Source organism: Pristiophorus japonicus, chromosome 1 (assembly GCF_044704955.1).
Source record: "Pristiophorus japonicus isolate sPriJap1 chromosome 1, sPriJap1.hap1, whole genome shotgun sequence".
NCBI classification, from domain to species: Eukaryota; Metazoa; Chordata; class Chondrichthyes; family Pristiophoridae; genus Pristiophorus; species Pristiophorus japonicus.
The window spans coordinates 519667124-519689003 of NC_091977.1; the positions used below are offsets into that span (position 1 = coordinate 519667124).

General features: G+C 45.2%; 1 protein-coding gene across 1 annotated transcript in view; it reads right to left on the reverse strand.

Annotated features, from left to right (window-relative positions):
• LOC139260488 (piezo-type mechanosensitive ion channel component 2-like) overlaps positions 1-21880 on the reverse strand; it is an 851737-nt gene that overhangs the window by 419958 nt on the left and 409899 nt on the right. The window contains exon 4 of the mRNA XM_070877017.1: positions 1298-1340. Coding sequence (XP_070733118.1) covers positions 1298-1340 — 43 coding nt within the window. The remainder of the gene's footprint in view (positions 1-1297; positions 1341-21880) is intronic.

Consider the following 21880-nt stretch of genomic DNA (forward strand, 5'->3'; position numbering starts at 1 on the left):
AAAAATCTGCAAAAGAACATAGACAGGCTAAGTGAGTGGGCAAAAATTTGGCAGGTGGAATATAATGTTGGAAAGTGTGAGGTCATGTTCTTTGGCAGAAAAAATCGAAAAGCAAGTTATTATTTAAATGGAGAAAGATTGTAAAGTGCTGCAGTACAGCAGGACCTGGGGGTACTTGTGCATGAAACACAAAAGGATGATAAGCAGGTACAGCAAGTGATCAGAAAGGCCAATGGTACCTTGGCCTTTATTGCAAAGGGGATGGAGTATAAAAGCAGGGAAGTCCTGCTACAGCTATATAAGGTATTGGTGAGGTCACACCTGGAATACTGCGTGCAGTTTTGGTTTCCATATTTACGAAAGGATATACTTGCTTTGGAGGCAGTTCAGAGAAGGTTCACTAGGTTGATTCCGGGGATGAGGGGGTTGATTTATGAGGAAAGGTTGAGTAAGTTGGGTCTCTACTCATTGGAATTCAGAAGAATGAGATGTGATCTTATCGAAATGTATAAGATTATGAGGGGGCTTGATAAGGTGGATGCAGAGAGGATGTTTCCGCTGATGGGGGAGACTAGAAATAGAGGGCATGACTTTAGAATAAGGGGCCGCCCATTTAAAACAGAGATGCGGAGAAATTTCTTCTCTGAGAGGATTGTAAATCTGTGGAATTTGCTGCCTCAGAGAGCTGTGGAAGCTGGGACATTGAATACATTTAAGACAGAAATAGACAGTTTCTTAAAAGATAAGGGGATAAGGGGGTTATAAGGAGTGGGCGGGGAAGTGGAGCTGAGTCCATGATCAGATCAGCCATGATCTTATTGAATGGCGGAGCAGGCTCGAGGGGCCCTATGGCCCACTCCTGCTCCTATTTCTTTTGTTCTTTATGTTCTTATTAAGTCCAGTCTATGATCTGTCAGCAGATCTGAGCCTCCAAGTCAGGCATCAATTCAAAAGGCTGCTGATTTTCATTATAGATTAACTATGAATTACAACTAACTGTGAAAAGGAGAGCATTTATTTGTTTCTCACTTAAATAACACCTAAATTGTATATTTTTTGTTTGCGATAGTACACAGGAAGATGTTTAAAGCTACACAGAAAAACTGAAGACTATTTAGTACATAGGGTGAGCCCTGCAGTTGATTACCAGGAGCTTCATTATCCAGTACATATTATCCTATATCAAAATAGGCTGTTCCATTAATTCAAGCAAAACCCTGTAAAATCATCAGTACAACAATTATGATTTGTTTTAAAAACTATTACGTATTTGATAAAAACAATAACAAACACTCACCTTTCAAATCCTATCTGTCGTAAGGACTTTTCCCAATCTGTGCCTGGTAAAAATAAAGCACAAAGCAATTAATTATGATTATCATTGCTCAGAAGATTTCAAAGACTTCAGTAGAATCTTAAAAAATACAAATAGCAATTCACAGATTGTCCTGTGATTCAGCATCCAATTAACCTGTTATTTTTTTCACAATGGCATTCTCCACCATAACCCATTTGCTAGCATAAACCTTTGTCAAGTGTCTCAAAACTTTCTGGATAAACAGGGCAGTGAGATTCACTGGTACATAGGAACAGGAATGGGCCATTCAGCCCCTCGAGCCTGCTCCGTCATTCAATGAGATCATGGCTGATCTGTGACTGAAGTCCATCTGTCCACCTTTGGTTCATATCCTTTAATATGGGTCAGAGAGGCGGGAGATCGAGGAGCAACGTTGGTGAGGCCTATAAAGCCCAGCTGGTGCAGCTGCAGCAGGGAGAGAAGGCAAAAAAGTAGAAAGAAATTCAAAGGTGACATCGCAGCCAAGGGGGTAAGTGATTGGTTGGTGATTGGTAAGTAGTTTTTCTTTTCCTTTTCTATATCAGTAAATAACCTTCAGCATTGTTGTTGCCAAATTAAGTTAATCTAGGGGTTAAGTCATGGCAGGAGAGCTCGGACACGTGCTATGCTCCTCCTGTACTATGTGGGAAGTCAGGGATGCTTCCAGTGTCCCTGACGACTACGTGTGCGGGAAGTGTATCCGCCTCCAGCTCCTGACAGACCGCATTGTGGCACTGGAGCTGCGGGTGGATTCACTCTGGAGCATCCACGATGCTGAGAATGAAGTGAATAGCACAGTTAGTGAGTTGGTCTCACCGCAGGTAAAGGGTAACAGCCAGATAGTAAATGGGTGACCTACAGGAAGAGCAGTGCAAGGAAGGTAGTGCAGGGGTTCCCTGCATTCATCCCCCTGCAAAACAGATACACCGCTTTGGGTACTGTTGAGGGTGATGACTCATCAGGGGAGGGCAGCAGCAGCCAAGTTCATAGCACCGTAGGTGGCTCTGCTACACAGGAGGGCAGGAAAAAGAGTGGGAGAGCCATAGTGATAGGGATTCGATTGTAAGAGGAATAGATAGGCGTTTCTGCGGCTGCAACCGAGACTCCAGGATGGTCGGTTGTCTCCCTGGTGCAAGGGTCAAGGATGTCTTGGAGCAGGTGCAGGATAGTCTGAAAAGGGAGGGTGAACAGCCAGTTGCCATGGTGCATATAGGTACCAACGATATCGGTAAAAAACGGGATGAGGTCCTACGAGACGAATTTAGGGAGCTAGGAGCTAAATTAAAAAGTAGGACCTCAAAAGTAGTAATCTCAGGATTGCAACCAGTGCCACGTGCTAGTCAGGAATTGCAAGATAGCTCGGATGAATACATGGCTTGAGGAGTGGTGCAGAAGGGAGGGATTCAAATTCCTGGGACACTGGAACCGGTTCTGGGGGAGGTGGGACCAGTACAAACCAGACAGTCTGCACCTGGGCAGGACCGGAACCAATGTCCGAGGGGGAGTGTTTGTCAGTGCTGTTGGGGAGGAGTTAAACTAATATGGCAGGGGGATTGGAACCTATGCAGGGAGACAGAGGGAAATAAAATGGACGTAGAAGCAAAAGATAGAAAGAAGAAAAGTAAAAGAAACTCAAGGCAAAAAACAAAAAGGGCCACATTACAGCAAAATTCTAAAGGGGCAAAGTGTGTGAAAAAGACAAGCCTGTGCCTCAATGCGAGGATTATTCGGAATAAAGTGGACGAATTAACTGCGCAGACAGCAGTTAACGGATATGATGTAATTGGCATCACGGAGACATGGCTCCAGGGTGACCAAGGCTGGGAACTCAACATCCAGGGGTATTAAACATTTAGGAAGGATAAGCGGAGAGGAAAAGGAGGCGGGGTGGCATTGCTGGTTAAAGAGGAAATTAATGCAAGAGTAAGGAGGGACATTAGCCTGGAGGATGTGGAATCGGTATGGGTGGAGCTGCGGAATTCCAGAGGGCAGAAAACGCTAGTGGGAGTTGTGTACAGACTACCAAACAGTAGTAGTGAGGTTGGGGACAGCATCAAACAAGAAATAAGGGATGTGTGCAATAAAAGTACAACAGTTATCATGGGCGACTTTAATCTACATATTGATTGGGCTAACCAAACTGGTAGCAATGCGGTGGAAAAGGATTTCCTGGTGTGTATTAGGGATGGTTTTCTGGACCAATATGTCGAGGAACCAACTAGAGAGCAGGCCATCCTAGACTGGGTGATGTGTAAAGAGAAGGGACTAATTAGTAATCTTGTTGTGCGAGGCCCCTTGGGGAAGAGTGACCAGAATATGGTAGAATTCTTTATTAAGATAGAGAGTGACACAGTTAATTCAGAAACTAGGGTCCTGAACTTAAGGAAAGGTAACTTCGACGGTATGAGGCGTGAATTGGCTAGAATAGACTGGCAAAGGATACTTAAAGGGTTGACGGTGGATAAGCAATGGCAAATATTTAAAAATCACATGGATGAACTTCAGCAATTGTAGATCCCTGTCCGGAGTAAAAATAAAACAGGGAAAGTGGCTCAACCATGGCTAACAAGGGAAATTAAGGATAGTGTTAAAGCCAAGGAAGAGGCATATAAATTGGCTAGAAAAAGCAGCAAACCTGAGGACTGGGAGAAATTTAGATTTCAACAGAAGAGGACTAAGGGTTTAATTAAGAGGGGGAAAATATAGTACGAGAGGAAGCTTGCGGGGAACATAAAACTGACTGCAAAAGCTTCTGTAGATATGTGAAGACAAATGTAGGTCCCTTGCAGTCAGATTCAGGTGAATTTATAATGGGGAACAAAGAAATGGCAGACCAGTTCAACAAATACTTCGGTTCTATCTTCACGAAGGAAGACACAAATAACCTTCCGAATATACTAGGGGACAGTGGGTCTAGTGAGAAGGAGGAACTGAAGGATATCCTTATTAGGCAGGAAATTGTGCTAGGGAAATTGATGGGATTGAAGGCCGATAAATCTCCCGGGCCTGATAGTCTGCATTCCAGAGTACTTAAGGAAGTGGCCCTAGAAATAGTGGATGCATTGGTGATCATTTTCCAACAGTCTATCGATTCTGGATCAGTCCCTATGGACTGGAGGGTAGCTAATGTAACACCACTTTTTAAGAAAGGAGGGAGAGAGAAAATGGGTAATTATAGTCCGGTTAGCCTGACATCAGTAGTGGGGAAAATGTTGGAATCAATCATTAAGGATGAAATAGCAGCGCATTTGGAAGCAGTGACAGGATCGGACCAAGTCAGCATGGATTTATGAAAGGGAAATCATGCTTGACGAATCTTCTGGAATTTTTTGAGGATGTAACTAGCAGAGTGGACAGGGGAGAACCAGGGGATGTGGTGTATTTGGACTTTCAAAAGGCTTTTGACAAGGTCCAACACAAGAGATTGGTGTGCAAAATCAAAGCGCATGGTATTGGGGGTAATATACTGAAGTGGATAGAGAACTGGTTGGCAGACAGGAAGCAGAGAGTCGGGATAAGCGGGACCTTTTCAGCCAGGCAGTGACGAGTGGAGTGCCGCAGGGCTCAGTGCTGGGACCACAGCTCTTTACAATCTATATATTAACAATTTAGATGAAGGAATTGAGTGTAATATCTCCAGGTTTGCGGATGACCCTCAACTGGGTGGAGGTGTGAGCTGTGAGGAGGACGCTGAGAGGCTGCAGAGTGATTTGAACAGGTTAGGTGAGTGGGCAAATGCATGGCAGATGCAGTAAAATGTAGATAAATGAGAGGTTATCACTTTGAGGGCAATAACATGAAGGCAGAATATTATCTAAATGGCGGCAGATTAGGAAAAGGGGAGGTGCAATGAGACCTGTGTGTGTCATGGTACATCAGTCATTGAAAGTTAGAATGCAGGTACAGCAGGCGGTAAAGAAGGCAAATGGTATGTTGGCCTTCATAGCTAGGGGATTTGAGCATAGGAGCAGGGAGGCCTTACTGCAGTTGTACAGGGCCTTAGTGAGGCCTCACCTGGAATATTGTATTCAATTTTGGTCTCCTAATCTGAGGAAGGACATTCTTGCTATTAAGTGAGTGCAGCGAAGGTCCACCAGACTGATTCCAGGGATGGTGGACTGACATATGAGGAGAGACTGGATCAACTAGGCCTTTATTCACTGGAGTTTAGAAGGATGAGAGGGGATCTCATAGAAACGTATAAGATTCTGACGGGACTGTACAGGTTAGATGCGAGAAGAATGTTCTCGATGTTGGGGAAGTCTAGAACCAGGGGACATAGTGTTGGGATAAGGGGTAGGCCATTTAGGACTGAGATGAGGAGAAACCTCTTCACTCAGAGAGTTGTTAACTTATGGAATTCCCTGCCGCAGAGAGTTGTTGATGCCAATTCATTGGATATATTCAAGAGGGAGTTAGATATGTTCCCTATGGCTAAGGGGATCAAGGGGTATGGAGAGAAAGCAGGAAAGTGGTACTGAGGGAACGATCAGCCATGATCTTATTGAATGGCGGTGCAGGCTCGAAGGGCCGAATGGCCTGCATCTATTTTCTATGTTTCGATGTTTCTGTGTTTAATATCTTTGGTTAACAGAAAACTACCAATCACCGATTTAACATTCACAATTGATCTAACATCAATTACCGTTTGTGAAAGAGAGTTCCAAGCTGCTACCACCCTTTGTGTGTAGAAGTGTTTCCTAATTTCACTTCTGAAAGGTTTGTCTCCAATTTTTAGACTCTGCCCCCTAGGCCTAGAATCCCCAACCAGTGGAAACAGTTTCTCTCTATCTGTTCCCCTGAATATCCTGAAAACTTTGATCAGATCACCCCTTAACCTTCTAAATTCTAGGGAATACAACCCTAATTTGTGTAATCTCTCCTCGTAACTTAACCCTTGAAGTCTGGGTATTATTCTGGTAAACCTACGCTGCACACACTTGGTGTTACACTGCGATGGAACACATTATATAGTGCCACCAAAAAATAAATTTGCATTCTCCGTCATGTTATCAAAAGAAAGCACATGATCCTACAGGAAGAAACGGGAGAGGGTTCACCAGGATGAATATAAGAACATGAAAAATAAGGATAATCGGCTGAGCAAAGAGGGGCTTAGCAAAAAGCATAGCTGCAGGGGTGAAATATTACAGTAAAAAAATGTTTTAGATTGCTACTGTAGCGAAAGGGCTGTCTTTGACTTGGAACTGAGGATAAGAACAAAATTCAAAATATTCTGACTGATTACTTTTTCCAAATATTCACATGCACAACATGTCCTCCCCAATCAGAGATGGCCAAAGCAAAATTAATGACCTTGTTATAAATGAGGTGGAAGTCCTAGACAGGATAATACGGCTCAAAGCAAATAAATTTCCAGGGATAGCTGGCATTTATCCCAGAGCTGAGCACCACGAGCTAGTAGATTTGTGAGACATTGACAATAATTATGAGCGAATCACTAGGCACTGGAAAGGTTCCAGTAAATTGGAAACAGGCTAATGTGGTTCCTGTAGCGTATGTAGAAAGAGTCAGCCTGAACACTGTGAGCTCAAAGTAAAGTGTGACCGTAGTCTTTTATTGCAGGTCTCCAGAGTGTCTCTCCAACCTGTGAAGCCTCCTTAAATACCTGTGCTCCCAGGGGATTATGCGATCCCTTGGGACTCCAGGGGATGAGCCCTCTGGTGGCTGTACAGAGTAAATACAAGTCCACATATATAACAACACTCCCCCACAAAGTCAATAGTGTAACTATTTACAATGTGAGTCGATCTGGGACCCTTCTTGCCCTGGTTGATCATCTCGGTGTGAAAGCTGGTGTTGTTGAATCATTTGTTGGACCCTCGCTGGGCTGCTGTGCAGCTGGCCTTGCTGGGCTGCCTGGTGTGTTGGGCCCTGCAGGGCTGCTGTGGATGATGGGTTCTGCTTCGTGGTCAACCGTGGTGCCGGTTGTCACTGGTGTGTATGTTGGGGGATCAAAAAAGGTAGGGTCCAAGGTGGGTTGCTCAGGATAGTCCATGAATCTGAGTTTGATTTGGTCCAAGTGTTTCCGGTGAATGAGTCCATTTGAAAGTTTGACCCGAAACACCCTGCTCCCCTCTTTGGCCACAACAGTGCCGGGAAGCCACTTGGGACCTTGTCCATAATTTAACACAAATACAGGGTCATTAATTTCAATCTCGTGTGACACACGTGCACGAACATGGTATGCACTTTGTTGAAGCCGCCTGCTCTCTACCTGTTCATGTAGATTCGAGTGAACTAACGAGAGCCTTGTTTTAAGTGCTCTTTTCATGAGCAGTTCAGCAGATGGGATCCCAGTGAGTGAGTAGGGTCTCCTAGCTAAGCAGGACACGGGACAAGCGAGTCTGCAGTGAGCCTTCAGTTGCCCTCTTCAAACCTTGCTTGATGGTTTGCACTGCTCTCTCTGCCTGACCATTGGACGCTGTTTTAAACGGGGCAGATATGACATGTTTGATCCCATTACGGGTCATGAATTCTTTGAACTCAGCATTGATAAAAAATGGCCCGTTGTCATTCACCAGGACATCGGGTAAGCTGTGTGTGACAAACATGGCCCGCAGGCTTTCAGTCGTGGCAGCGGACGTGCTAGCCGACATTATCTCTCATTCAATCCACTTGGAGTACGCGTCTGCAACCACAAGGAACATTTAGCCAAGAACGGGCCTGCATAGTCGACATGTAGCCTAGACCACGGTTTGGAGGGTCAAGACCATAAACTTAGCGGCGCCTCCCTGGGTACATTGCTTAACTGCGAGCATGTATTACATCTGTGAACACGAGACTCTAAGTCCGCATAGATACAGGGCCACCCATACGTGGGATCTGGCTATCGCTTTCATCATTACGATGCCTGGGTGGGTACTGTGGAGGTCATTGATGAAGGTATCTCTGCCCTTCTTGGGGACCACTACTCAATTGTCACACAGAAGGCAGTCTACCTGTATAGACATTTCATCTTTGCGCCGCTGGAATGGCTTTATCTCTTCCTGCATTTCCACTGGGATACTGGACCAGCTCCGTGAAGCACACAGCTTTTGACTAGAGATAATAAGGGGTCCTGGCTTGTCCAGGTTTTGATCTGCCCGGCAATGATGGGTGATTGCTCACTCTCAAATGCTTCTATAACCGTGGCTAGATCTGCGGGCTGTGCCATTTGCACCCCCGTGGTGGGCAATGGCAGCCTACTGAGAGCATCGGCGCAGTTTTCTGTGCCTGGACTGTGGCGGATGGCGTAGTTGTATGCGGACAATGTGAGCGCCCATCTCTGGATGCGAGCCGATACGTTGGTATTTATCCCTTTACTCTCGGAAAACAGGGATATAAGTGGCTTATGGTCAGTTTCCAATTCGAATTTTAGCCCAAACAGGTACTGATGCATTTTCTTTACCCCCATAGACACACGCAAACGCTTCTTTTTCAATCATGCTGTAGGCTCTCTCGGCCTTAGACAGACTCCTCGATGCATAAGCAACCGGTTGCAGTTTCCGAAATCATCAGCTTGTTGCAATACACACCCGACGCCATATGACGACGCATCACATGCTAGTACCAAACGCTTACATGGATCATATAACACAAGCAATTTGTTTAAGCATAACAATTTTCTCACTTTTACAAAGGCATTTTCTTGGCTTTTGCCCCAAACCCACTCGCCCCCTTTTCATAGTAAGACAGGCAGTGGTTCTAGCAGGGTGCTGAGACGCAGTAAGAAGTAACCAAATAGTTCAAGATTCTCAGAAATGACCGCAGCTCCGTCACGTTCTGTGGCCTCGATGCGTTCTCGATTGCCTCCGTCTTCGCGTTGGTGGGCCTGATGCCGTCCGCTGCAATCCTCCTTCCCAAGAACTCCACTTCAAGCGCCAGGAAAACGCACTTCGAAAACGCACTTCAAGCGTTTTAACCTGAGCCCCACGCAGTTGAGTCAACTCAGAACCTCCTCCAGGTTCTGCAGGTGCTCGACTGTGTTCCGACCTGTGACCAAGATGTTGTTCTGGAAGACCACGGTGTGCGGGACCGACTTCAGTAAACTTTCCATGTTTCTCTGGAATATCGCTGCGGATGATCGAATTCCAAACGAGCATCTGTTATAAACAAAAAAACCCTTGTGCGTGTTGATGCAGATGAGGGCCTTCGATGATTCCTCCAGTTCCTGCGTCATGTAGGCTGAAGTCAGATGCAGCTTTGTGAACATCTTTCCTCCCGCCAGCGTTGCAAAGAAGTCGTTGGCCTTTGATAGTGAGTATTGGTCCTGCAGGGAGAAACGATTGATAGTTACTTTGTAATCGCCACAGATTCTGACGGTGCCGTCTCCCTTGAGGACTGGGACAACAGGACTGGCCCACTCGCTGAACTCGATCATTGAAATGATGTCCTCCCTTTGCAGCCAGTCTCGCTCAATCTCTACCCTTTCTCTCATCATGTATGGTACTGCTCTCGCCTTGTGATGGATGGGTCGCGCCCCCGGAATTAGGTGGATCTTCACTTTTGCTCCTTGAACTTCCGGATGCCTGGTTCGAACAGCGAGGGAATTGTTTAAGACCTGGGAACATGAAGTGTCGTCCGTGGGTGATAGCGCTCGGACGTTGTCCCAGTTCCAGTGTATCTTTCCCAGCCAGCTCCTGCCGAGCAGCATGGGACCATCGCCCGCTACATCCAGAGTGGTAGCTTGTGCACTGTTCCATCACAGGAGACCTTTACAGTAGCACTGCTGATTACAGGAATCAGTTCTTTAGTGTAAGTTCTTAGTTTCGTGCGAACTAGAGTTAAGACTGGCCTTGAGGCCTTGTTGCACCACAATCTTTCAAAAGTCTTTTTGCCCATGATGGACTGGTTTGTGCCCTTGTCCAGCTCCATTGACACCGGGAGTCCATTTAATTCAACATTCAGCATTATCGGGGGACAATTCATGGTGAATGTGTGCACCCCATGTACCTCTGCCTCCTCTGTCTGAGGCTCTGGTTCATCGTGATCCTCCGTAGATCTGTCCTCCTCTGCAACATGGTGGTTTGCAGGTTTAACAGGCTTAGCAGCTTGCCTGCACACTCGTTGGAGGTGTCCCATTGTTCCACAGCCCTTGCAAACGTACTCTTTGAATCAGCATGAATGGAAATGATGATCACCCCCGCAGCGCCAACAAGGTGTTATGGCCTTGCATTCAGCTCCCTGGATAGTGGACTCTGAGTCATCTGCGGATGTGCAGCTGCAGGTATGTGTGACCTGCCCTGTACATTACGATTCGAAAACAACATCACTTTGTTCACAGTACTTGTAGCAGCACTTGTAGCAGCACTTGTGTGCTGAGAGATTTGCTTCGTATTGTCACTTGTGGCAATGAATGCCTGGGCTATCGCTTTGGCCTTACTCAAGGTTGGAGTCGCTACAGTCAAAAGTTTGCTAAATATGGTTTCCTGGCCAATGCCAAGTACGAAAATGTCTCTGAGCATGTGCTCCAAATGTCCTTCAAATTCACAATGTCCTGCAAGGCGTCTTAGCTCGGCGACATAACTCGCCACTTCCTGGCCTTCAGACTTTTTGTAGGTGTAGAACCGATACCTCGCCATAAGAGCGCTTTCCTTCGGGTTCAAAATGCTCTTGGACCAGTGTGCACAAATCATCATACGATTTCTCGGTAGGTTTCGCTGGAGTGAGCAGATTCTTCATGAGGCTATACGTTGGTGCCCCACAGATGGTGAGGAGTATCGCCCTTCATTTGGCAGTGCTCGCTTCCCCATCTAGCTCATTGGCCACGAAGTATTGGTCGAGTCGCTCCACAAAAGTTTCCCAATTATCTTCCTCTGAAAATTTCTCCAGGATGCCCATTGTTCTCTGCATCTTTGGGTTTGCTGTCGGTATCTCGTCGCCAGTTGTTATGTATGGAGAAAGAGTCAGACTGAACACTATGAGCTCAAAGTAAAGTATGACCTTTGTCTTTTATTGCAGGTCTCCAGAGTGCCTCTCCAACCTGTGAAGCCTTCTTAAATACCTGTGCTCCCAAGGGTTTATGGGATCCCTTGGGACTCCAGGGGATGAGCCCTCTGGTGGCTGTACAGAGTACTGCCACCAGAGGGCTTTACAAGTCCACATATATAACAGTTCCCATATTCACATACCTTATTAGTGCATCCAAGGGTTTTACCCTTTGTTCTAAATGATCTCTAGTTACACCTGCACACAGAAGGCTCCATTTAAATGGATACAGCATGCTGTGGTGCTTACATGCCCATTGAAGCCTTACTAATTTGATGGAAATTCCAATGGGAAAGAGAATAGAATTATCAAATTAAACAGTTTGTGACTGATAATAAGAAGCATCATTTTGACATGCAGGAAAGAATAGTGAACAATTTCCAAGAAGGACAAGCTACATGAGGAAACATAGAAACATAGAATCATAGAAAATAGGTGCAGGAGTAGGCCATTCGGCCCTTCGAGCCTGCACCGCCATTCAATGAGTTCATGGCTGAACATGCAACTTCAGTACCACATTCCTGCTTTCTCGCCATACACCTTGATCCCCCTAATAGTAAGGACTACATCGAACTCCTTTTTGAATATATTTAGTGAATTGGCCTCAACAACTTTCTATGGTAGAGAATTCCACAGGTTCACCACTCTCTGGGTGAAGAAGTTTCTCCTCATCTCGGTCCTAAATGGCTTACCCCTTATCCTTAGACTGTGACCCTTGGTTCTGGACTTCCCCAACATCAGGAACATTCTTCCTGCATCTAACCTGTCTAAACCCGTCAGAATTTTAAACGTTTCTATGAGATCCCCTCTCATTCTTCTGAACTCCAGTGAATACAAGCCCAGTTGATCCAGTCTTTCTTAATATGTCAGTCCCGCCATCCCGGGAATCAGTCTGGTGAACCTTCGCTGCACTCCCTCAATAGCAAGAATGTTTTTCCTCAAGTTAGGAGGCCAAAACTGTACACAATACTCCAGGTGTGGCCTCACCAAGGCACTGTACAACTGTATTAACACCTCCTTGCCCCTGTACTTAAATCCCCTCGCTATGAAGGCCAACATGCAATTTGCTTTCTTAACCGCCTGCTGTACCTGCATGCCAACCTTCAATGACTGATGTACCATGACACCCAGGTCTCATTGCACCTCCCCCTTTTCTAATCTGTCACCATTCAGATAATAGTCTGTCTCTCTGTAATTAATCCTCTCTCATTACATAATACCCAGTCTAAGATGGCCTCCCCCCTAGTTGGTTCCTCGACATATTGGTCTAGAAAACCATCCCTTATGCACTCCAGGAAATCCTCCTCCACCGTATTGCTTCCAGTTTGGTTAGCCCAATCTATATGCATATTAAAGTCACCCATGATAACTGCTGCACCTTTATTGCATGCACCCCTAATTTCTTGTTTGATGCCCTCCCCAACATCACTACTACTGTTTGGAGGTCTGTACACAACTCCCACTAACATTTTTTGCCCTTTGGTGTTCTGCAGCTCTACCCATATAGATTCCACATCATCCAAGCTAATGTCTTTCCTAACTATTGCATTAATCTCCTCTTTAACCAGCAATGCTACCCCACCTCCTTTTCCTGTTATTCTATCCTTCCTGAATGTTAAATACCCTTGGATGTTGAGTTCCCAGCCTGATCATCCTGGAGCCACATCTCTGTAATCCCAATCACATCATATCTGTTAACATCTATTTGCACAGTTAATTCATCCACCTTATTACAGATACTCCTTGCATTAAGACACAAAGCCTTCAGACTTGTTTTTTGTAACACCCTTTGTCCTTTTAGAATTATGATGTAGTGTGGCCCTTTTTGTTTCTTACCTTTGTTTACTCGGCCTTCTACCTTTCTACCATCTGTTTCTGACTCCATATTGCTTCGCACTGTCTTGCTGCATAGGTTCCCATCCCCCTGCCATATTAGTTTATCACTCCCGAACTGCATTAGCAAATGTTACCCCTAGGACATCAGTTCCAGTCCTGCCCAAGTGCAGACCGTTCCTTTTGTACAGGTCCCACTTCCCTTGGAACTGGTTCCAATGTCCCAGGAATTTGAATTCCTCCCTCTTGCACCACTGCTCAAGCCACGTATTTATTCTAACTATCCTGCTCCTTCTACTCTGATTAGCATCTGGCACTGGTAGCAATCCAGAGATTATTACCTTTGAGGTCCTACTTTTTAATTTAAGTCCTAGCTCCTTAAATTCAGCTTGTAGGACCTCTTCCCGCTTCTTACCTACATGTACCACGGCAACTGGCTGTTCATCCTCCCTCTCCAGAATGCTCTGCAGCCGCTCCGAGACATCCTTGACCCTTGCACCAGGGAGGCAACATACCATCCTGGAGTCTCGGTTGCGGCCGCAGAAACTCCTATCTATTCCCCTTACAATAGAGTCCCCTATCAATATAGCTCTCCCACTCTTTTTCCCGCCCTTCTGTGCAGCAGAGCCAGCCACGGTGCCATGAACCTGGCTGCTGGTGCCTTCCCCTGGTAAGTCATCTCCCCCAACAGTATCCAAAACGATATATCTGTTTTGGAGGGAGATGACCGCAGGGGACTCCTGCACTACGTTCCTGCTCTTGCCTTGTCTCTTGGTCACCCATTCACTATCTGTCCTAACCCTTACCTGCGGTGTGACCAACTCACTAAGTGTGCTATCCACAACATTCTCAGCATCGCGCAAGCTCCAGAGTGAGTCTATCCGCAGCTCCAGTGCCGTCATGCGGTCTGTCAGGAGCTGCAGCTGGACACAGTTCCCGCACACATAGTAGTCAGGGACACTTGATTTCCCACATAGCACAGGAGGAGCATGACACGTGTCCGAGCTCTCCTGCCATGACTTAACCCTTAAATTAATTTACTTACTAAAATTTACCTGAACACCAAACAGCTACTTAGTAGTTCGCTGCCAATTAAACTAATCTAAAAGTCAGTCTAAAAGAGAGTTATACTTACCAGTCGAACAGCAAAGCAAATCTTAAAAGTTTACTCAGCTAATGTTGTAGGAGATAGATCTGAATCCACAGTTGATTTATTTATTGTGAGGCTTGTACTCTACGGAGACCCTGACACCAGTCTAACAGGAAGGAAAATCGGGACAGTCGGAAATTCACCACATTTCTCTTTCCTCCCATCTGCACAGAAGCCAGAAGCAAAGAAATATGTTGCAGAGGGAGAGAAGGAACAAATGCCAGAACCTGCAAACAAAAGCAAAATACTCCAGATGTTGGGAATCTGAAAATTAAAGAAAATGCAGGAAATACTCAGTGGGTCAGGCAGCATCTGTGAAGAGAGAAATACAGTTAACGTTTCAGGTCGATGACTTTTGGTTCATCGCCCTGAAACGTTAATTCTGTTTCTCTCTCCACAGATACTGCCTGACCTGCTGAGTATTTCCAAAACCTTCAAAATTTGGCATTAGACAGCAGAAATTGGCCCACTGCATCATGAACCTATCTCATGTACTCAGCAGGCCACACGGGAATTGACCTAGGGGACTCAAAACTCGCAAAGGAACCGGAGAATTAACTATTGCAGATAGATCATGGTGTGCCTGAGTGGAGGGTAAGGAGTTGTCAGAGGAAAATATACTTCTTTCAGCATTCGGACAATATTGTCAGGTGTCCTGTTGTAGAAAGATGAATGCTTGTAGAGCATTAGAAAGACACGAAGGCAAAGATTCTCTAAAGATCTGCAGAAAATTGTGGGAATAATGTCATTCCAGTACCATTGTTTGGGCTCTCAGTGATGGCAGCTCCAGGAACATCTGCACGCATCCCACAGGACAGAAGCTTTCTGATCCATAACGCCATGGTCTTAATTGAGTAGTGGTAACAAAACAAATGATAAGAAAAACAAATTGTCAGATTTTCCATGCTTCCCTCCCCCTCTGCTAGTCTATGAGGTGGAGCGAGGAAGATTGAGAAGAGGGTTGGGGCGATGACGCAGCCCTGTTTGACCCCGGTCTGGATGTGGATTGGATCTATAATGGATCCATTGGTAAAGATCATGGCCTGCATGTCGTCGTGGAGCAGGCGGAGGATGTTGATGAACTTTTGGGGGCATCCGAAATGGAGGAGGACGCTCCATAGACCCTCACGGTTGACAGTGTCAAAGACCTTTGTAAGGTCGAAGAAGGCCATGTATAAGTGCTGCCTTGCTCCACCTCACAGTCAACAAGCTCCCCACTGGAGTGGAACTAAACTACAGAACCAGTGGCAAGCAGTTCAACCTTCGCCGCCTCTGGGCCAGGTCCAAGACCACCCTAACCTCTGTCGTCGAGCTACAGTATGCGGACGACGCCTGCGTCAACGCACATTCAGAGGCTGGACTCCAGGAGATAGCCGACGTATTTACTGAGGCATATGAAAGCATGTTAAGAGGATAAGGGGTTATGGGGAGCGGGCGAGGAAGTGGAGCTGAGTCCATGGTCAGATCAGCCATGATCTTATTGAATGGCAGAGCAGGCTCGAGGGGTCGTATAGCTTACTCCTGTTCCTATTTCTTGTGTTCTTATGTTTCTTATGGGCCTTACGCTAAACAATCGTAAGACAAAGGTCCTCCACCAGCCTGTCCTCGCCGCACAGCACTGTCCCCCAGTCATCAAGATCCACGGTGCGGCCCTGGACAACATGGACCATTTCCCATACCTCGGGAATCTTTTATTAACAAAAGCAGACATTGATGAGGAGATTCAACATCGCCTCCAGTGCACTAACACAGCCTTCGGCCGCCTGAGGAAAAGAGTGTTCGAAGACCAGGCCCTCAAATCTGCCACCAAGCTCATAGTCTACAGGGCTGTAGTAATACCCACCCTCCTGTATGGCTCAGAGACATGGACCATGTACAGTAGACACCTCAAGTCGCTGGAGAAATACCATCAACGATGCCTCCGCAAGATCCTACAAATCCCCTGGGAGGACAGATGCACCAACATCAGTGTCCTCGTCCAGGCCAACATCCCCAGCATTGAAGCACTGACCACACTTGATCAGCTCCGCTGGGCAGGCCACATTGTCCGCATGCCAGACATGAGACTCCCAAAGCAAGCACTCTACTCGGAAATCCTCATGGCAAACGAGCCAAAGGTGGACGGAGGAAACATTACAGGGACACCCTCAAAGCTTCCCTGATAAACTGCAACATCCCCACCGACACCTGGAAGTCCCTGGCCAAAGACCGCCCTAAGTGGAGGAAGTGCATCTGGGAGCGCACTGAGCGGCTCGAGTCTCATCGCCGACTGCATGCAGAAGACAAGCGCAGGCAGCGGAAAGAACGTGCGGCCAACGTGTCCCACCCTCCCTTACACTTAACGGCTGCCTGTTCCACCTGTGGCAGGGACTGTGGGTCTCGTATTGGACTATTCAGCCAACTAAGGACTCATTCTATGAGTGGAAGCAAGTCTTCCTCGATTCCGAGAGACTGCCTATGATGATGATGATAGTCTGCTGTAACCATTTACACCTCCTCTGGATCCATCTGTTATTTCCTTACTTATCCAATTACTACCCCCTTTTGCCTTGCACCATCATCCCTTTTGTCATTTGGCCATGCCTGCTTTGCACCTTTTGTTCTTTCCACCCCTCCCTTTTCCCTGGCTCTGCACCTGTTCATCTCTAAATTCGTTCAGTTCTGATGAAAGGTCATCAACCTGAAACAATAATGTTGCTTCGCTCTCCACAGGAACTGCCTGACCTGCTGAATGTTTCTCGGCATTTTCTGTTTTTGGGGAATGATAATCAGGGGCTATACAGCCTGGTAGCTGGGTATCTACAGGAGGGTCTGGATCTTCTGCAGTGCTGCCTTATAGCACCTCAGCTTTCCTGCTGTCCCTCCTCCTCCAACAAATAAATGATACAGATGGGAACCCCATGAGGCAAAACATTTTGCAGGAACCTTTTATCTTCAGAAATTTCCCCAGACAAGAACGCGTCTCACGGGCGACTCCCAGAGGAAGCTAGGAGCCTCAAAAATAAAGAGCAAAGAACATTTAATAAAAGACCAATGCAAAGTTAAGTTATGAGCCCCTATCTAATGGCACAATGAATCAAAGCAGGTCCCAGCATCAGCCTTGCTAAGCTGCTGGTCTAGGCTACCCTGTCTGGTAGTGACACAAGATTGATTGGCAGATCTTACTCAATAACTTGCATTTATATTGCACCTTAAACGGAGGAAAACATTCAAAGGTGTTTCATAGAAGCGTAATCAGACAAAAATTTACATCTTGATTGGCATCCCATCCACCACCTTAAATATTCATTCCCTCCACCACCGGCGCACCGTGGCTGCAGTGTGTACTATCTATAAGATGCACTACAGCGACTCGCCAAGGCTTCTTCTGCAGCACCTCCCAAACCGCGACCTCTACTACCTAGAAGTACAAGGACAGCAGGTGCATGGGAGCAGCATCACCTCCAAGTTCCCCTCCAAGTTCCACACCATCCTGACTTGAAAGTATATCACCGTTCCTTCATTGTCGCTGAGTCAAATTCCTGGAACTCTCTCCCTAACAGCACTGTGGGAGTACATTCACCACACGGACTGCAGCGGTATATGTAATTTGTTGAATGTACTACAATGTATCCCGTATTGTACCGAATTGTACTTGAACTGAAAAGCAGGGAAATGTATTGAACGGAACTGCCGTCAGCACCCAAATGTAGTGAATGGGATTGCTGACCACAGCTAAATGGACTGAACTGCTTTTGAATGTACTGTATAAATTTTTATATGAATAAAGTATATTTTGAAATTTAAAAAAAACACGGACTGCAGTGGTTCCAGAAGACGGCTCACCATCACCTTCCCAAGGGCAGCTAGGGATGGCCAATGAATGCCGGCCTTGCCAGCGACGCCCACATCACATGAACTCATTTAAAAAAAATTTTAGGACCTAAATGTCAAAATGTTGGGACGTATGTTATCATCCTGGTTGAACACTATCATTGCATGGTTGCACTTAGCTTGCGCCATTCCTAATTTATAGTAGAATTTAGGTGGAATTTAAAGACAGTGTAAAATTGGCATATCTTCTCCAAGTCCCATATACTAGCCCCTACCAGTTACAACAGCAGTGCTTACGGCCTACCACACCATTGGAATTCAGCTGGAAAGGAGATATCTGAGAGGTACTCTTTTTGAAAAATTAAGAGTGTTAAGGATATGGGGGCCGAAATTCCACATTGTCTTTTTTTGGCACTATTTAAGATTAACGGCCGATTTTTTTAAGGTGAAGTAGCGCCAAAAATGTTTTTCCATTTTTCCCTTTGAATTTGGCGCCATGCAGAAAGACCTTAGCTTCTGTGGGTGGAGCTAATTGATAGCGCCGAAAAACTGAGGCCCCATTCTGCGCATGCCCAAACATTTAGGTTTCCAGGGTAACGTGTAATTGTACAGCTTTACTCTGTAGCTAACCCGTGCTGATTTTGCCTGTGCCGATCCGTTGAGATTTCCAGCAATTTCTGCCCCTATCCCCAGCCGAAAGGAACCCCCGCTGCTGCCGCCCCTCTCCCTGGCTTGGCTTCCACCTCCCCCGTCACCCCCCCCCCCCTCCAGGCTTCTTTGGAAGCCCAGCACCGAGCTCCTGTGTCCGGCCGAGGGAGCGATCCTGCTGACTGGCACTCCGACCCTGTGTGCCTCGAACCCGGTGAGTGGCGGTTCGCTGGTAGAACTTCAACTCGCAATTTACTGCGATAAATAAAGTTTCTCTTTTCTCTCCGCACAAACAAACATTTTTAACTAGTTTGGGTATAATATAAGTCTTGTTCCCTCACTCCAAAACTCAGCTCCGATAAACAAGATGGCAGCTGTAACGCCGATTTCTATCTGACTCCGATTTGGTAAGGTAAGGTTTTTCAAGACAAACTCCAGTGGTCCCCAACGCCGTTTTTGAAAAAATCCTTATTAGCGAAACTCGCAAAAATGGGCAAAAATTACATTATGGGTGGGTTTGACCCAGAGTGACATCATAAAAACCTTAACTAAAAAAAATTATCCATTACCTGTTAAGGACGGCATTATACCCTTGGCGAAACTTGCAAAATTAAGTTAGCTCCAAAAAACACTGATTTTGGAACTAAATGAAGATGAAATTTGGGCCCTGGGAAAGGTAAATGAGGAATATTACCTTAATTAATTTGCAAGAGTAGAAAAAGAGGATACAGGTTGAAAACAGAGGATGATAAATTAAACTATTCTTCTTCACTCAAAGAGTGACTTAATAAAACCCCAGCCAGTTGGGTCCAGATAGAGTGGTGGAGCTGAAAACTGTCTATTTAAGAATCAATTAGATGCTGAAATGGAGGAACCATATGGTCCCTCTGGAACAATGTACTAAAACAGACTAATTGGCAAAGTGCATTTATTGGCAAAGGAAAATTGTACGTGCACTCTTCATGATTTTCTACCCATTAATTTTAATAGTTGAAAAATTGTGGAGAGTATCTCATAATTTCCTGAATTCTGCTGCCAGTGGGTGAGGCTCCATGCATTCAGAAAATTGGCCCTATATTGTAAATGTAACCTAAATCCAGAGTCAGGCCTCAATCCCTCATCAGAGTGAAACAGAACGAGGAAGGAGACTTGCTTTGCTTTACTCTGGAGTCAAGTTGAGCTTTTCCTTCAGACTTGGGTTACACAATTTAGCGTAGATCAGAAGCAGAAACTGCTTCACACTAACACTAAACGTGTCGTGTAAAAGCATACGAATATTCTACCAAAAGAGTTGTTTGTTGCACTTAACTTGGGTCAGTATATATTACAGACAGTTTGTTCTTATGATATTACAGTAACTATGCCTTATTTCCTGTTTTATTTGCTGCATATCCACTATTGAGTTTAAACCTTAATGTTTGGCAGATAAAATTCCTGTCTAGCCTATTATACTTTCCATCTGGCCTTGGAACATCCCCACCAGTAAAATACCTCCTAGATAGCAGCTTTTCATCCGCAAGATGCTTTACTTGGCCAATTTTGCCTTCAGTCTTAATCACTTTGTTTTATTGGCCTTAAGTCATTCTGAGTACTTTTGTTTGTTAAACTGTTCTGTATTTATTCTGAAATTCACTGGCTTAATTGCACCCTCTGGCTTAAATGTGATCATCCATGGTACTTGCATATAAGCAACAGCTGTACACAGCTTTTCCAAGTAGTGTATGTTTGTACATGCTCTCCAAAAAAAATTCAACATTTAAAATTTTTGATGGAAGATTGCTGCAGTTTAGGATTTTGAGTAGAATTCTTATTTAATGATAATTGTAAACTCTCCACCTGTAGTATTCTGATAGAATCATAAAATGGTTACAGCACAGAAGGAGGCCACTCGGCCCATCGAGGCAATGCCAGCTCTCTGCAAGAGCAATTTAGCTAGTCCCACTCCCCCACTCTTTCCCCGTTTTGATATTTGTATCCCTCTCTACCGATGGTCAATGCTTGTGCAATCCAAGCTTAGCTACTCCAAGTGCAGAACTCCAAGGTAGGAAATAATTTTCGACATATCAGTGTTAAACAAAATTCATGATCCAGGCTGTAATGTATGCAGCTCTGAGTATGCTCACAGGTTTGTAGAGCTGTTGAGTCGGGAGTGGCTTAGCCAGTTACGTGATGTTCATAAGACTCAATAAAACCCAACCAGTTGGGCCTAGGCAATTCACGATGAGGTATGCAGTTGTGAGCCTAGTGGATGAACTGGTAATGTGTAGTGTGATTGTTAAACTTCTGCTAATAAACCAACTAGTTCTTAATAGCAATCTGTTGCTATGAATTCTTAAGTAAAGAATCCATGAAGCAAATACATTACACAGGTGAACTATTTAAATCTATAATCCTGATCCAAACATGAATTATTTTCCGATTGCTTGTGCTCCCATTACTGACGAGAATACTGAATTGATACATCCTGCTCATAAAGTGTTCAGCTTCATGTTGCATTGCTGGATCTTCATGAAAACTGCTTAGCAACGTTTTTTGTATTGTTACGAAACACATTAATGTCAATTCTGCAATATCATGGACCCAGTGAGGAAGCTGTGTTTGCGGAGAGATCAGAGATAGGGTGCATGTTGCAGAATTGTGATTAATTTCGACATAATATAGTGACTGAAATAACACATGTCCTTCTGGCTATCTCCTCTTCTCTCACACACACACATGTTTACCAAACTCTCGCACAAACACTTATTTACCAAACAAATGTACATATACATAAATAGATACACAATGAGACAAAGTTTTAATAGGTTCCACAAGTTCCTTAAAGATTTAAGAGACACTAGATGTGAAAGAAACAGTTTGTATTGCAAGTTGGTTTTAAAGATTATACAAAAAATTTAAGATGGTTTGTGGCTTTTTCAAACTAGCTGACAAGCAACTTCTTAAAACATTCAAGAACAAAATGGCTGCACGCGATTTGGCTTACTGACATACTAAGCAGAATTCACTTGGTCCCCAGGTATTCCACACACTAAATAGAAGATTGGCTCATCGAGTCTCATCGGCGAGAGGATGCAGAAATCAAGCGCAGGTGGCGGAAAGAGCGTGCGGCA